Here is a 17,060-nt window from a genome sequence, read left to right as displayed (position 1 = left end):
TCAGAAACATGTTCAGTAGAAACATGTTCAGATCAGAAATATAGACATACCAAACTGCCTTGTTATCAAATAACATTGCAGGATGAATATTATTATTTAAATCAAATGTGTTCTGTGTTAACACGTTTAAATTACATCAGTGCTAGAATATGGTTCACATTTATGTTCCCCTACCGGAAAGATGATTGTGAAACATAAACAGGAAGCGGCTATGCCTGGGCCTGGAGAGTTATTGGACACAGATTGCATTGCTGTGTCGTGGCTCTGTAACATAACGCGAAGGTGGAGAAGAAGAAGTGAATTGCGTGCTCTCATTTGACCGTAAAGCAAATTTTCATGATTTTAAGAGCAAACATATTTCCTCAATTGATCTACACTTAGATAACGGGTAAGTGTAAGCATAAATTATTTCAAATATGGGGTTTGCGAAAGTGTATTTGAACGTTCGGTATTAATGCTAGCGCGGATAGCTAGCTAACGGTATATGCTAACGTGAGTTAGTCGGTCAGAAACCCTCAATCAAATTGCCGACGGTAGCTAATGAACAATTTCAAGTTACTTTGACATGTAATGTGGTAACCTTAAAGTAGGTCAATTTGCATTTTTATATTGCTATGTTCTCTAGCTGTAACAAACAGCTTTCCTGTCAATACACCTAGCGCGTCCTTATGTTTGCAATTAACTCGATGCTACTATAACTTGGTTATCTATGAAACTGACACGTATCTATGAATTCAGATGCACTAACTTAGCTAATAGCAACCTACCTGTGTAACTATGTCAACGCTACTGTAGCTAGATTTGAATGTTAGTTAGCAAACTAGCAAGCTACAACAATTGTGAACAACAAAACATATTCTCGCTGCCAGCTAAAGGTACAATTTGTGACTCACAGCTCGATATCCTTTAGCTAGCTTGGCTATCAAACCTTCGTCAGCCAGCTGGATATAGTCGTCATAACTATATTATTAATCATAACGGTTTTGCATCGTAAATTAAAATTCAATGTTACGTACAGGCACCATTTCGAGCTCAAATTGTTTTTACTTGTAGTAAAAAAAATCCAAATCGATAGGTGTCGGAGACATAATCCACATTGTTTGTGTGTGAGTTGGTAAATTCTTGCATTAGTTGGACACTTCAGCTCGCTGATATAAATAGCTAAATCAGACAAATAAATGTTTATTAATGGATTTTCGTAACAACAATGTGTTTCTCCTTTGCACCCCAGTATCTCTACTCGCACATTCATCTTCTGCACATCTCACTCCAGTGTTTAATTGCTAAATTGTAATGACTTTGCCACTACGGCCTATTTATTGCCTTCCCTTCCTAATCTTACCTCATTTTCACACACTGTATATATATTTTGTTCCCTATTGTGTTATTGACTATATGTTTGTTTATTCCATGTGTAACTCTATGTTGTTGTTTGTGTCGCACTGCTTTGCTTTATCTTGGCCAGGTCGCAGTTGTAAATGAGAACTTGTTCTCAACTAGCCTATCTGGTTAAATAAAAATAAAATAAATAAAAGTAGTTTTGTGCCTACCCCCCAAAATGGGTTAAATATCTGTCATATATATTTATTTACTTCATGAGCTTTCTTATATCTCCTAGATATAGGACAGACACTTGAAACCCCTATTCCTTATGATAAAACATTTTCAACTGTCTTTTTGGCTATTTATGAATGTGTTATTCAATGCATTTCTATGGGCTATAGTAGTAAAGTCCAAAATCAATATTCTATATATTTTGTTATGGGGGATACCTAAAGGGGTCCTAAAATTCTAAGTCAAATATCAAATAGCCAAGTGATCCATGGTAGGCTCATTTTAAAGCAATTCCATATAGATATTGGGCTCACCTCACCTATCGCGTGTGCAATGATGTCCAAGTGGGATAAAACAGTGTTTGTTCATTGTTTGCAGCTTCTTTGTTTTAATATCGCAAACATACATGGCTGTTTCACCATTAAAGGTACACTCCAGCTATTTAAAAAAAAAACTTCCTGTTGAAAAACAATATCACATGTATAAATACAGTAATGTACATATAAATAGGTTGGAGTGTGCCATTCAAGGAGTTGGCTTGATGGTGTCCTTTGCCATCGGCCTCACCCCTTGCTTGAGGAGAAATAGTAGGACTTAATGATTCCAGTTTTTTAAACACAATAGAATACTAAATATATTGTATCTCTGTGCAGGGTGACTATAGTAGTCATTTAAAATCAGAATGGTATGGTTGCCAGCTTAAAGCAATCAAGGTGACTGTTCAGAGTAGGGCTATCTTGCTTTGATAGCTAGATGATACATCTCCACTAGCCTATATCTGCTGGCTACACTGTTAGACCAGCATCTTCTGCTGGATCACGTCACACACAGGGAGCCAGCCAGGAGGAGAGCTCCTGCTGACGTGTAGCCTAGTTCAGCTGTATTTCAAATCAAATGTATTTATATAGCCCTTCTTACATCAGCTGATATCTCAAAGTGCTGTACAGAAACCCAGCCTAAAACCCCAAACAACAACAATGCAGGTGTAGAAGCTATTTGCATGGTCTTGACCTTTAACTCCCTTATACTTTAGCCCTGGAGCTGTTTGTATGTTGTGTAACTAGAGCCACAGGTCGGTCAGCCTGCCTGGCACATTGTGGTGCCACACTAGCTAGGGAGAGAGTTGAGTCTGAGTGCTGAGACAAAAGTCTTGGTGTCGTGGAATTGCGGTGGAAAATAGCGTCCTCAGCCAGCCACGTTTCTTTCTTTTTTTCTCCCCCAGATAAAATATATTTTCTCCTGCTCAGTGCTCACTGAAGGAAGTGTTTATGTGTAGATGTTAGAGCACGTTTCATTTGTTGCAGGGAAAAATAGGAAAGGGAATAAAATATTCAAGGGTAACTGACCTTTTTGAGTGTGAATTGCAGTTTATTTTACAGGACAAACTTATTTTAGGGGACTTTTAGATGGTCATTGGTTTGTTTAGTCAAACAGTTTTTACGGATGCGCTATGCAGAAATCTTTGTTCTTTTGTCATGGAAAGTACAATAAGATAAAGTTTGGCAAACAAAATCTGGTGGGGGTTGGGATTATCCCAACTAAGACCCATGGTCCACTTCAGCATGCTCTGAGTCAGTGTTGTTAAGGCTATGTTCAGCAACACACGTCTTGGCTGTTAGGAAAGAGACCGTGTGAAGATTGGTCTGAACTGCATGTACTTCTGTCCAATTAATCCGACTGGAACAAGATGATACTTCCTGAGGGGAGCCAATTATTGTCATGGTTCTTATCACGTGTGGCTAAATCCTTCAGATAGGAGGGCCTCTCTCCTTGCAACTGTGCAACATGTACCATGTTCTTCAGGCTGAACTCTGATAGCAGAGATTGTAATGTCTTCTAGGTCGTAGACTCTTGGTTAATTGTTAGTTTATCTTTGGAAAGTCAAATATACTATCCTAATCGTGTCTTGTTACTTTGCCTGTGTCACTGATACTTCTGCTGGTTGAAGTAGCCAACTCTTAGACTTGTAATATGGATTGATCATTATCAACAGTTTTGGAATCCGGGGATAAATTAATATTTAAAATCCACTGTTGGATTTTTTAAATAGATTTTTTTATTTAAATTTTACCTTTAATTTAACTTGGCAAGTAATCAGTCAATCGTTTTGTCATGTGCTGTACTTGCATGCCTGTTCATCACTTCTGTTTTTGCTTTCTTACAGGATTCACCAGCTCCGGATATGTCCTTCATATTTGATTGGATTTATAGTGGTTTCAGTAGCGTATTGCAGTTTCTAGGTAAGTACCATGTAAACATCACCTATTCCACTTTCAATACGATCCTCTGAATGGCTTGAATAGGAAGCTGGATCTCAAGCTACTCTGTACTGATAGCTTTTATTTTTCGTATTTCCTAATTACCACTTGTTGTCAAGACTGACAACAAGTGTGGTGCTGTCTGTCGTTCTTAGAAATCCATATTTCCCTCTTGTGGTTGAACATGGTAGCTGGTGATTTGAGTAGTCTGGGACTTGGCCTATGTGTTGTTTTACAACGTGTGCCCACTGCCTAGCTACAGTGAAACACAAACAAGCTCACTTCAGGCTGCTGCTACCACTCCCTTTAGCCTCCCTCTAGAGCCCTCTCTAGTTTCTGTGACACTTGCTAGCTCTTATCTCAGAGAGGTGTGGTGGCACTCCTGCTTACCTTGTTAAACAGGTACTGCTGAGGTTCTCTTGGTGTTGCGTAATGATGATGACGAGGCCTAAGAGCTGACTCAGAAAAGACAGGCATTCATCCAGGGCTCTAGGTATAATGTTTGTGTGTGGTAGTGCAGGTCAGCAGTGTATTTTGAATCTCAGATAAAAAGTCTGGTTCACTATATTTTATGTATACCTGTTTTAACTTGATACTTTCAACTTTGACTTCTTTTGTTTGTGAGAATATTTATTTCTTAGACTTTCCAAAGATTTGGTTTAATTGTGAATACATTGTTAGGCAAAGGACAGACAACAGGTCTCAAAAGGACAAGGTGATAAAGTCACAGCTTCTTTGTTTTCAATGTACAAAAAATGTTCAGAAACACATTTAAATGACATTTTAGGACTGTACAAGAAATCGGGCAAGTTAGTATTTCTTGGACTGGACAATGCTGGCAAGACGACGCTACTGCACATGCTCAAAGATGACAGATTGGGACAGCATGTGCCAACTTTACATCCAAGTGAGTAGATATTTTATAGTCATGTTTTTATAATTTTTCAATCCAGCTTCTTGACAGACCTAATGGTTTGACAATCAAGTGAAGTATGGATCATCCTTCCTGTTCATAAAAGGCAGCGCTATTTGATGGTTACTCAATTGACTGAGCTTGTGTAGTAGTTTCCCAATGTAAACATGACCCATTTTACCCACCAGCCTCGGAAGAACTGACGATCGCTGGCATGACCTTCACCACCTTTGACCTTGGAGGCCATGCACAAGGTATGTGTGCCCGACTGCCCTTGTGTGTGTGAGAGAGAATTGATTTGTTAATTTGTGTATCCCAGCAAAACTGCACTAATCTCTTTTATTTTGTGCGTATGTTCACAAAGCTCGCAGAGTGTGGAAAAACTACCTCCCCGCCATCAACGGCATCGTCTTCCTTGTGGATTGCATCGACTTCCCTAGATTGCCAGAGTCCAAAACAGAACTTGATGTGAGTGTCATTGATTTACAACCACATTGGAAAAACCTCATAAGATGGATGGGACTGAAAACTATCACATTTCAACTTAAACCATGCCAAAGATGTTCTATCAAAAGATGGCCTTTTCATAAGCAGTTAATGTTTCATACTGATTTCTTTATATGCTTGATGAAATAATGGTATCTTTACCATTCCTAAAGTCTCATGAACCTTCATGATATCTGCTAGAAGTTAGTCAGTTGAGGGGCCTCCCGAGTGGCGCAGCATTGCAGTTCTTGATGCGTCACTACAGCCCCGGGTTTGATCTCAGGCTGTGTTACAGCCGGGCCGTGACCTGGAGACCAATGATGTAGCGCACAATTGGCCCAGCGTCGTCCATGTGAGGGGAGGGTTTGGCCAGCCGGATTTCCTTGTCCCATCGCACTCTGACGAGTTGCAAGCTGACTTCAGTCACCTGTTGTACAGTGTTTCATCCAACACATTGGTGCGGCTGGCTTCCGGGTTAAGCGAGCAGTGTGTCAAGAAGGAGTACGGCTTGGCAGGGTTGTGTTTCGGAGGACGCACGGCTCTCGACCTTCGCCTCTACCGAGTCTGACCAGGAGTTGCAGCGATGTAACGACTGCAACTACCAATTTGGATATCACAAAATAGGGGAGAATAAAGGGGTAAAAATAAAATAGATACAATTTTCAGTTGCAATGAAGGCATGCCTTGCCATTTCACAGGTAGATAATGTCGAAGATCATGACATGTTTAGTGGACTATTGTGATAACTAACCAGACATTTCCGTCCTGTGGTCCATGCAGGCTCTAATGACAGATGAGACCATTGGAAACGTGCCTATCCTGGTCCTCGGCAACAAGATTGACAAAACAGAAGCCGTCAGTGAGGAGACACTACGTGAGATGTTTGGATTGTATGGTCAGACAACAGGCAAGGTAAGGAGATCCCTGCACGAACACACATCTCCTGATACTACTGTGCCACCCACTTCTCCTGTCAGTAGAACTACTACAACAAATAACAGTGCACCTGTTTTCAGAATTATACAAACCCTCATCCATTCAAGGGTCTATATGTGCTCATAGGGACAAGACATGGATATAACTAGGGCCTACAGTTTCACCCTGTCTGCTCCTGGCCCCACCATTGACCAAAGCAATATCCTGTTGAAAGGCCACCTCTATGATGTAGTTAAGGTTTTTAGAACAGAAGAACAAAAACAAACGGAGCCCCACAGCTGCTTAGAATAACCATACATTTTAATGATGTGGTTCCCTGACAATGTTTGTCTGGTCTCCAGGGCAACATTCCCATGAAGGAGCTGAACACGAGACCACTGGAGGTGTTCATGTGCAGCGTGCTGAAGAGGCAGGGTTACGGCGAGGGCTTCCGCTGGCTCTCCCAGTACATTGACTAGAGCCCCGGCACCAGGAGGTGCTACAGGGAGACACCCCACTTCTACCGCCACCATACTCAGTCCCATGTTTGGTTTATAAAGTCTGCCTCCGCCACCAGAAAAAAACAGTACAACTTGAACCCAATACTTTTATTGGTCTACAGAACACTTTTTTGGGGTTACACTGTCTCTTTTTTTCCAAGAGAATTAACATAGCATTGGTTCTGCAGAAGTGTTAAAAAAAATTGTAACGGATTAATCTTTTCTATTTTGTTTCCATCTATTCGCCTCCCCATGACATCTGTTGGTGTGACAAATGCAGTATATAATTGTAAATCTGTAAATGAATCTAATCTGCCACCTTCCAACACATTTTGAGCAGTGAGACAGCTGATTAGTTGTACACATCGCAATACACTTTTTTTAACAGGAAAGGCAACATACAGACATGACTCGTGTTTAATCATGTTTCATTAATGTCTTTTCTTCATCCTATATTTTTTACATAGTAAGAAGTGTGGCCAAGTAGACAACAGCACTCACCTTAAAGAAAACCCTTCCGTCTCTCTGGCGGTGTCATTTTCTTCTAATAAACCGAGCCCTGCATTGATCTACATTAATGTATTGGAAATAGTTACATTTCTTAAGTTTGTCACTTGTATTGGCATTTAAGGTAATCCCATTTCCAAACGGCAATGTGTTGTCTGTGGACACGGACTAGTCCCATGCTCCAAGACTGGAGTGTAGGTAGGCCAATGGGTTGTAGGCAGCATGGAACTCTGGGGGTCGACATGCTGTGGTAAGATCGAAAGGACCATATACGACAATGGGAGGGGACATTTTAATTTGGAAGAATGAAAAGGAATAATATTGGCTATATAACCATCTCTCTGGGGTTCGAGGTTCAAATTGTTAGCTAGCAGACAAGATCAGAAAGATATTTAACTGTGAATGAAATGATTGAAAATAGCTTGATGATAATATGCAGTAAAAAGTGGTTGGAGCTATGTAACATCTCAGTAGTTGGCAATGTTAGAAAGTCAGATGAGTTCCCTCAAGCAGAGCTGGGCCCAGGTTCACCTTAGAAACCGAACCTGAACAGGATGAATATAGTGTCCCAAGTTAGATATGAGGAATAGTCCACGAGTGAAAACCTAGCAGAAAGGGACCATATGGGATTTTTTTAAATAAGTGGTTTCCTTGATCAATGTGCATTATAAAACTATTATGCATGCCTTGTTCTTTGTTTTTTATCGACCATATACAGAAGTACAACGAGGGAGCAAATGCCAAATTACAGTGTAAGGAATTGAGTGCTTATCTCAAAACCTGTCATTTTTTTCCTGTTCTGCCCTTCGGTGTTTTCATTTCCTCATATTCCATGAACTGTTCCGATAAGGGAGGGACTTACTGTTTGCATCATAAATTGTAATAAACATTTGCAATGAATAACCGAATTAACAGTGGTCTGTAACCAACCGTTATTTTGGTGTGGCTCAGTCGGTTGACTTTGCAAGAAATTACACAACTGTTTTCTGCTCTGATGGACTCTTATCAAGGTATACCAGTAGACCAGGAACATGTTTTACTTTCTACTGACAATAGATCTGTCCCAAATGGCACCCTATTCCCTATAGTTTGCTGAATTTGTTCTTAACTGACTTGCCTCGTTAAATTAAGGTAAAATATAAAAAAATATAGTGCAATAGTTTTGAACAGAGTCCTGTGGGACCTGGTCAAAAGTGGTGTACTGAATAGGGTGCCATTTGGGGGGGGACACAAGGTGGTTTAGATCATTTGGTTGTTTACCCTGGGGATACTGACGAGTATAGGGCAATATGATTTCACCTGTATTTGCGGAGGGGTGTGGACACAACAGTTAGCAGTACATGGTCGTGCCGATGCGTTGCAACATTAGTCCACTAGAGGGCATAGCTGATAAGGCAGAACTGATAAATGTTGTACTAACGGTAGCCTTTAAATGACATTTCAGATAGGTAGTCAGTAAACAATATATTTGATAGGTAAACGCTTCTTTAGTGATGCAATTTTCAAATGATCAAATACGGTATCAAACAGTGTAAGTACAAATGTAAGTGTTTTTACACATGATTTCCTTAGACTTGCCTGATTCAGCTTCTCTCTCGCTATGCTACTGTCTCTTGTGAATACTCCCATCAGTCTCTTTAAACATATACAGTTGACAGTGATTTCCATTTTCTTTAAAATAAAAATGAATCAATTATGTGTCCTCATCTAGCTTACAACAGTCCCCTTTAACAATGTCAACCATGCACACTCCCACTGCTATGATGGGAGAAAACAGGCAGGAATTACCGCCAGGAACATGTGGCCACACTTCCCACAGTGCCTCTGGCTGTTCTGGTCACCTCGGTCCTGCCACCTCCACACAGGGTTGCCCAGTCGGGAGTCCAGGGGGATGTTTCTGGGGCTGGGAGATGGCCAACATCTGGCTCTCCTTCAGGGTCACCCTGGTGGTCTTTCCTCCATATTGAAAATATGTCATTATTCATTATACAAAGACCAAAAGTATTCCTACCGACTCCTGTGAGTCTGCCATGATGTCTGTCCTGCTGCAGAGAGTAGTGTGACTGTTGTGGCGCGTATAGTGACAGCACAGGACGACACAGAGGTGACTTCCCATTGATTATGATGATGATGATATTCCTTTTGTCCAATTCCTGATTAAATCAGCATGAAGAGAGCACCATCCTTCCTTCTCAACAACTCGCCCATGTCTGTATTTTATTACCTAAAGCTATCTCTAGCAAACTACCTGCCCTCCAGGACACCGACACCACCTGATGTCACAGGAAGGCCAAAAAGATCAAGGACAACAACCACCCAATAATGGTTCTGTGGTTATTGAGACTATTGAAGTTCAGTATGATCTATGTTGAGCATTTTATTTTGTTTGTATTTGATGGAATGGAAATTCATGGTTTGTCTCGCCTTCCGTGGCCTCCAACTGCTCTTAAATGCATGCTCTTCAACCGATCGCTGCCCGCACCCGCCTGCCCGACTAGCATCACTTCTCTGGGCGGGTCTGACTTAGAATATGTGGACAACTACAAATATCTAGGTGTCTGGTTAGACTGTAAACTCTCCTTGCAGACTCACATTAAATATCTACCATCCAAAATTACATCTAGAATCAGCTTCCTATTTCACAACAAAGCCTCCTTCACTCATGCTGCTGAACATACCCTCGTAAAACTGACTATCCTACCGATCCTCGACTTCGGCGATGTCATTTACAAAATAGCCTCCAACACTCTACTCAGCAAATTAGATGTAGTTTATCACATTACCATCCGTTTTGTCACCAAAGCCCCATATACTACCCACCACTGCGACCTGTATGCTCTCGTTGGCTGGCCCTCGCTTCATAGTCGTCGCCAAACCTACTGGCTCCAGGTCATCTATAAGTCTTTGCTCGGCAAAGCCCCGCCTTATCTCAGCTCACTGGTCACCATAGCAACACCCACCCGTAGCTTGCGCTCCAGCAGGTATATTTCCCTGGTCATCCACAAAGCCAACTCCTCTTTGGCCGCCTCTCCTTCCAGTTCTCTGCTGCCAAGGACTGGAACGAATTGCAAAAATCACTGAAGCTGGAGACTCATATCTCCCTCTCTAACTTTAAGCATCAGCTGTCAGAGCAGCTGACCGATCACTGCACCTGTACACAGCCCATCTGTAAATAGCCTACCCATCTACCTCATCCCCATATTGTTTTTAATTTTTGCTCTTTTACACCCCAGTATCTCTACTTGCACTTCTATCACCCCAGTGTTAATGCTAAATTGTAATTATTTTGCCACTATGGCCTATTTATTGCCTTACCTCCCTAATCTTACTACATTTGCACACACTGTATATAGATTTTTCTATTGTGTTATTGACTGTATGTTTGGTTATTCCATGTGTAACTCTGTGTTGTTGTTTTTGTCGCACTGCTTTGCTTTATCTTGGCCAGGTCGCAGTTGTAAATGAGAACTTGTTCTCAACTAAATTATCAAAGTTATTTGACTTGACTGGAGCCTAACTGTTTGCTGAGGCAAAAATTGAGACAAAAATCTAATAGACTTGAAAAATGTATATTCGTAACTATGAATCCAATCTTTGTTTGAAGAGACCTTTCCCACAGTGCAAAAACTGATTGCATCTGTTATGTGGAAACAACATTGATCCAATGTAATGATGTTGAATCAATGTGGAAAACAGATTTAATTTGTAAACATTCATCAACATAAAATAATTTGTATTAACCTAAATCCAATGACATGGTTACTTTTGTTGTTTAATTCACGTTAGTTGACAACAACCAAATTGAAATCAAAACTATACCTTGAAATTACAGCTGTGCCCAGTGGGTTGTGAGTTTGGACAAAACTCATACGTTTTTGTTGATTGGAAAGGCCACTGTAATTTACTGTATTTCAGTGAAAGCTGGCAGTTAAAAGGGTCAGCACTACATTATAGGGCCAACACTACATTATAGGGCCAACACTACATTATAGGGCCAACACTACATTATAGGGCCAACACTACTTTATAGGGCCAACACTACATTATAGGGCCAACACTACATTATAGGGCCAACACTACATTATAGGACCAACACTATATTATAGGAATAACACTATATTATAGGAACAACACTACATTATAGGGCCAACACTACATTATAGGGCCAACACTACTTTATAGGGCCAACACTACATTATAGGGCCAACACTACTTTATAGGGCCAACACTACATTATAGGGCCAACACTACATTATAGGGCCAACACTACATTATAGGGCCAACACTACATTATAGGGCCAACACTACATTATAGGGCCAACACTACTTTATAGGGCCAACACTACATTATAGGGCCAACACTACATTATAGGGCCAACACTACATTATAGGGCCAACACTACTTTATAGGGCCAACACTACATTATAGGGCCAACACTACATTATAGGGCCAACACTACATTATAGGACCAACACTATATTATAGGAACAACACTATATTATAGGGCCAACACTACTTTATAGGGCCAACACTACTTTATAGGGCCAACACTACATTATAGGGCCAACACTACATTATAGGACCAACACTATATTATAGGAACAACACTACATTATTAGGACCAACACTCCATTATAGGACCAACACTACATTATAGGGCCAACACTACATTATAGGGCCAACACTACATTATAGGACCAACACTACATTATAGGACCAACACTACATTATAGGACCAACACTACATTATAGGGCCAACACTACATTATAGGACCAACACTACATTATAGGGCCAACACTACATTATAGGGCCAACACTACATTATAGGACCAACACTACATTATAGGGCCAACACTACATTATAGGGCCAACACTACATTATAGGGCCAACACTACATTATAGGGCGAACACTACTGAGAATGAGGCCGGACCAAGTCTTTTCAAAACACATAAGACCTGTCTTCTTGCCTAGCAATAAATCATTATGACAAAATCAAGTTCAAACTTTTACAACCTACCATTAGGTAGGTAGGTAGGGCGGCAGGGTAGCCTACTGGTTAGAGCATTGGACTAGTAAGCGAAAGGTTGCAAGTTCAAATCCCCGAGCTGACAAGGTACAAAACACACACAAACACAAACTTATTACATGCATATAAATGCCACAATGGACCATGTGACTGGGATCCTGTCCCTCACTTCCTAGGATGAGTGAGTTTCGGTACACCTTGTACTGAAGTATGTGCTGAAGCCATGCCCATTTAGAAACTGTGAGCCGTTGCCAGAGAGCCAGTACTTCACTCACTATGGCAGGTTGCTGCCCGTTTCCGGGGGCGACACTGATTTTGCACCACAGTAACCAAAAATAGACATACAATGTTTTCAGGCTGGACAGACTTAGTCAGAGCCAGTGTTGGTCCATGACACATCCACATCAATGAGATCACTGGCTCTGACTATGACACATCCACATCAATGAGATCACTGGCTCTGACTATGACACATCCACATCAATGAGATCACTGGCTCTGACTATGACACATCCACATCAATGAGATCACTGGCTCTGACTATGACACATCCACATCAATGAGATCACTGGCTCTGACTATGACACATCCACATCAATGAGATCACTGGCTCTGACTATGACACATCCACATCAATGAGATCACTGGCTCTGACTATGACACATCCACATCAATGAGATCACTGACTCTGACTATGACACATCCACATCAATGAGATCACTGGCTCTGACTATGACACATCCACATCAATGAGATCACTGGCTCTGACTATGACACATCCACATCAATGAGATCACTGACTCTGACTATGACACATCCACATCAATGAGATCACTGACTCTGACTATGACACATCCACATCAATGAGATCACTGGCTCTGTTTGGCTTTAGTGAAGAGAAAGAGAGAGAAATAGGGAGAACGAAAGAGAGGGTGGGGAAAGGAGAAGGAGAGAGTTAGAGTCTCTCCTGATTAATGACGCAGTAGTAAAAAAATAGTATTTTGTTGTTCACGACAAAAAATAAACAAACTAGAAGTACAGAGTAGGAAGAATTTACGCCACTGTACAGGCATGGATGGAATGCCCCTCATGTAGTGAAAGCCTATCGTCTTCCTCACTGAAGAATCACTTCCTTGTTACCATGGGAAGAGGCTAGGTGGCTGTTGGCGGCACCACACCGGCTAACATCTCTGAAAAGGTGAGCAAAAAAGAGAGAAGGGAACTGCAAAAGCAGCGCTGTATTTTAAGTCTCTGGGAGGAAGGGGGATAGGCCAGTGGGGGTCCTTGAGTGAAGGCACTCAGAATAATGCTGCCTGGATCTTTTTCACGCACGGACACACACAATCCCAGAGGACACCGTCCCTAAATATATAAACTTAAACAGTGGAGACAGCGCTATTGGAGGGGGACTCACAGATCTGTCAGCCCAGACACTTCAAAAGAGCCAAGAAGGAGAAAGCCCAGGGCTATGACAGAGGATAATGCAACCGGTTGAAATATCCTCCCCTGATGATAAACAGAGACCCACTGTAATTCATTATTAACCTACTATTGTACAGCTTAATAAACACTTAGACTGAAGGCTACAGGTCCTAAAAGTGATAGGTTGGTGTTGACAATAGATCCAGTGTCAGGTTTGGGACTGTCGATAGAGCTTATCTCAAAAGTAGGACAGTATTGTAGCTCGTTGTCCTCAGTGGTGTATTGTAACTGTAGCCGAGTACTAGGTGAGGAATGAAGAAGCCATTGATTTTGAAGTAATTTAATATGGCCACAAGAGGTCACTAGAGGTGGGTAATTGAGTGTTTCACTGTCAACACCTCCCTTCCTACTTACACTGTTCTGCCAGTCAGGCCAGTTGATGTAGACGTCCTGTCATGGTAGCAGCCACCATTTATGTTACTAAGTGATGCTTGGCTATAGCATTGGCATAATCATGGCAGCAAATGCCACTCCGAAGTTACTTTTTTCCACCTACCCTGCAGGAGACAAAATTATGGCTGCTCCCTCGTGTGGCAGGATGACCCAACTGCAACCTGTTTCTGTTTAGGAATGTTCCACAAGAGGAAGAAGAGGACATGGGGGTTATTCACCAACAAACACATTACAGTCACATCACATTTACCAACTGTTTGTTTATACTGACCGACTGAATGACATCAGAGGTATCAATGAGTCTATCTAACCAGCAGTGAGGCTATCAAATAATTATACTGAACAAAAATATAAATGCAACATGCAACATTTTCAAAGATTTTACTGAGTTACAGTTCATATAAGGAAATCAGTCAATTGAAATGAATAGGTCCTAATCTATGGATTTCAAATGACTGCAGCTGTTGGTCACAGATACCTTCAAAAATAAAAAGGGTAGGGGTGTGGATCAGAAAACCAGTCAGTATTTGGTGTGACCACCATTTGCCTCATGCAGCGCAACATCTCCTTCTCACAGAGTTGATCAGGCTGTTGATTGTGGCCTGTGGAATGTTGGCCCACTCCTCTTCAATGGCTGTGCCAAGTTGCTGGATATCGGCGGGAACTGGAACATGCTGTCGTACACGTCAATCCAGAGCATCCCAAACCTGCTCAATGGGTGACATGTCTAGTAAGTACACAGGCCATGGAAGATCTGGGACATTTTCAACTTCCAGGAATTGTGTACAGATCCTTCTTACATGATCAATGTTGAAACATGAGGTGATGGTGGTGGATGAATGACATTGCAACGGGCCTCAGGATCTCGTCATGGTATCTCTGTGCATTCAAATTTCCATCAATAAAATGCAATTGTGTTCATTGTCCGTAGTTTATGCCTGCCCATACCATAACCCCACCGCCACCATGGGGCACTCTGTTCACAAAGTTGACAGCAAACCGCTCGCCCACACAACACCATACAACTGGTCTGCGGTTGTGAGGCCTGTTGGACGTACTGCCAAATTCTCTAAAATGACGTTGGAAGCGGCTTATGGTTGAGAAATTAATATTAAATTATCTGGCAACAGCTCTAGTGGACATCCCTGCAGTCAGTATGCCAATTGCACGCTCCCTCAAAACTTAAGACATCCGTGGCATTGTGTTGTGTGACAACATTTAGTGGAATTTTATTGTCCCCAGCACAAGGTGCACTTATGCAATGATCATGCTGTTTAATTAGCTTCTTGATATGCCACACCTGTCAGGTTGATGGATTATCTTGGCAAAAGAGAAATGCTCACAAACAGGGATGTAAACAAATTTGTGCACAAAACTTGAGGAAAACTACATTTTTTGTGTGTATCAAACATTTCTGGGATCTTTTATTCCAGCTCATGAAACATGGGACCAACAGTTTACATGTTGCGTTGATATTTTTGTTTAGTATATGTAATAAGAATAAAGTGAGGCCGAAAGACACTGTACCACTACTTATTGAATCAACCAACTTTTAGTTTTGATGGATTTTCTCTCAAGGAGTACAGTATGTCTGTACAGTCCAACACACTGTTTTTAACTGACTTGCCTAGTTAAATAAAGGTACCCCCCCCCCCCTAAAACACACACACACACACACTACATTGAGGTAATTTAGCAGCTCTTATCCAGAGCGACTTACAGTGCATTGAACAAAGGTAGCTACGACAACCACATATCACAGTCATTGCAAGTAAAACCTTCCTTAAAAAGCAGCAGCTGCTCTACTCACACTAGTTTCCCACATGCAGGCTAGAGGCAGCCATGCTGAGTATTTACTAGGGGTAGTATGGGAAGTCATACGTCACTTACAGCAAAGTGCCCTGCCTGGACCCAGGTCAAGAGCAACAATAACAAACTAGCTTTAATTTCCAGCAGCTTGGTGTGTAGGATACTTTAAACAAGCACTCCACAAAGTCAACGCCTGTTTCTTTAAGAGCAGCGGGATACTCTAATTCATAGCAGAGCATACAGACAGACACGCTCTTAACATTTAGCCTTTATGGATGGGAACAGGCGATTCCAGATAATGTAAGAATAATTTATTCAAACTAGCCTTTGGGTTCATCCCAAATGGCATCATATTCCCTAATTTAGTGCACAGGCCCAAAGGGATCTGGTAAAAAGTAGTACACTATAACGGGAATATGGTGCCATTTAGGACGTATCCATGGTGTTATGTTTCAATCCAAAGTTACTCTGCATGCTGGATGTCCTGGTGGTGTTGTATGAACATGGCAGAAGTCCATTAACATTTTGTTATAAAGATGATCTTGCTTCATCGATTCTTCAATTAATGGTATGTTTTGGTTTGGATGCTAAGTTGGAAACGTCAACTGTTGATATAGGGGCATGGTATAGTTAGCTACAGAATGTGCCATCAAGCACTGAAAGTAACTAGCTGTATGAGGATTCTATTGTAAATGTATTAATAGCAACTAATTCATCACCTTGTGCTATTCTTACACATGCAGCTATGATGTCAACATTCACTAGGCCTACAACTTGGGATGTTTAGTATGTTATGGGGCAATCGATCTCAAAACCTATATGTGAAATACAAGTGATAGAAACAGTCTCTGACAACAATCCAGGGAGTATCTAGTCTAGTTACCGCCGAGTCCATGTAGTGGCCCAGATAGATTCAGAGTCGCACTGTGTTGAATCAATCAACCTGGAATGCTCTTTAAAGGGGAATTCTGGCAATGATACATCCATTTTTTGGATTTCTAAATGAATGATATCTAGCCATTGATTCTTGAAGCATATAACTTCTAAATGCCTCATGAGCTTAGTTCAACTATCGTACCACATCCCTCAACTGTTTACCAAAAAGTGTTGGGGTGTCTGCTTTGTTGTTAATTCAATCGTAGATTGCCCTTTAAAAAGAAGAGATGAGCTGTTGGGATGGTGACCTGAACAGAGAGACGAGCGAGAGCATGTG

The 17,060-nt window shown here is 41.3% G+C and overlaps 1 protein-coding gene across 1 annotated transcript; it reads left to right on the top strand.

Moving 5' to 3' along the window:
• The first annotated feature begins 219 nt into the window (after nt 1-219).
• LOC118389836 (GTP-binding protein SAR1a) lies at nt 220-8,041 on the top strand. The gene is made up of 7 exons (XM_035779715.2): nt 220-388; nt 3,719-3,794; nt 4,600-4,719; nt 4,914-4,979; nt 5,090-5,193; nt 5,992-6,123; nt 6,489-8,041. Exons 2-7 carry the CDS (start codon nt 3,737-3,739, stop codon nt 6,603-6,605), a joined length of 597 nt encoding a protein of 198 aa, XP_035635608.1. The 5' UTR covers nt 220-388; nt 3,719-3,736; the 3' UTR covers nt 6,606-8,041.
• Nucleotides 8,042-17,060: the final 9,019 nt, after the last annotated feature.

The sequence above is a fragment of the Oncorhynchus keta genome, chromosome 11 (genome assembly GCF_023373465.1).
Source record: "Oncorhynchus keta strain PuntledgeMale-10-30-2019 chromosome 11, Oket_V2, whole genome shotgun sequence".
Lineage (NCBI taxonomy): Eukaryota > Metazoa > Chordata > Actinopteri > Salmoniformes > Salmonidae > Oncorhynchus > Oncorhynchus keta.
This window is presented reverse-complemented; position numbering and strand designations above follow the sequence as displayed.

Excerpts from the sequence above, each read along its gene's own strand:
- LOC118389836 (XM_035779715.2), top strand. The coding sequence starts at position 3,737 with ATGTCCTTCATATTTGATTGGATTTATAGTGGTTTCAGTAGCGTATTG. Across the intron at positions 5,194-5,991 it reads AGTCCAAAACAGAACTTGAT|GCTCTAATGACAGATGAGAC; the intron begins GTGAGTGTCATT and ends TGGTCCATGCAG. Across the intron at positions 6,124-6,488 it reads ATGGTCAGACAACAGGCAAG|GGCAACATTCCCATGAAGGA; the intron begins GTAAGGAGATCC and ends TCTGGTCTCCAG.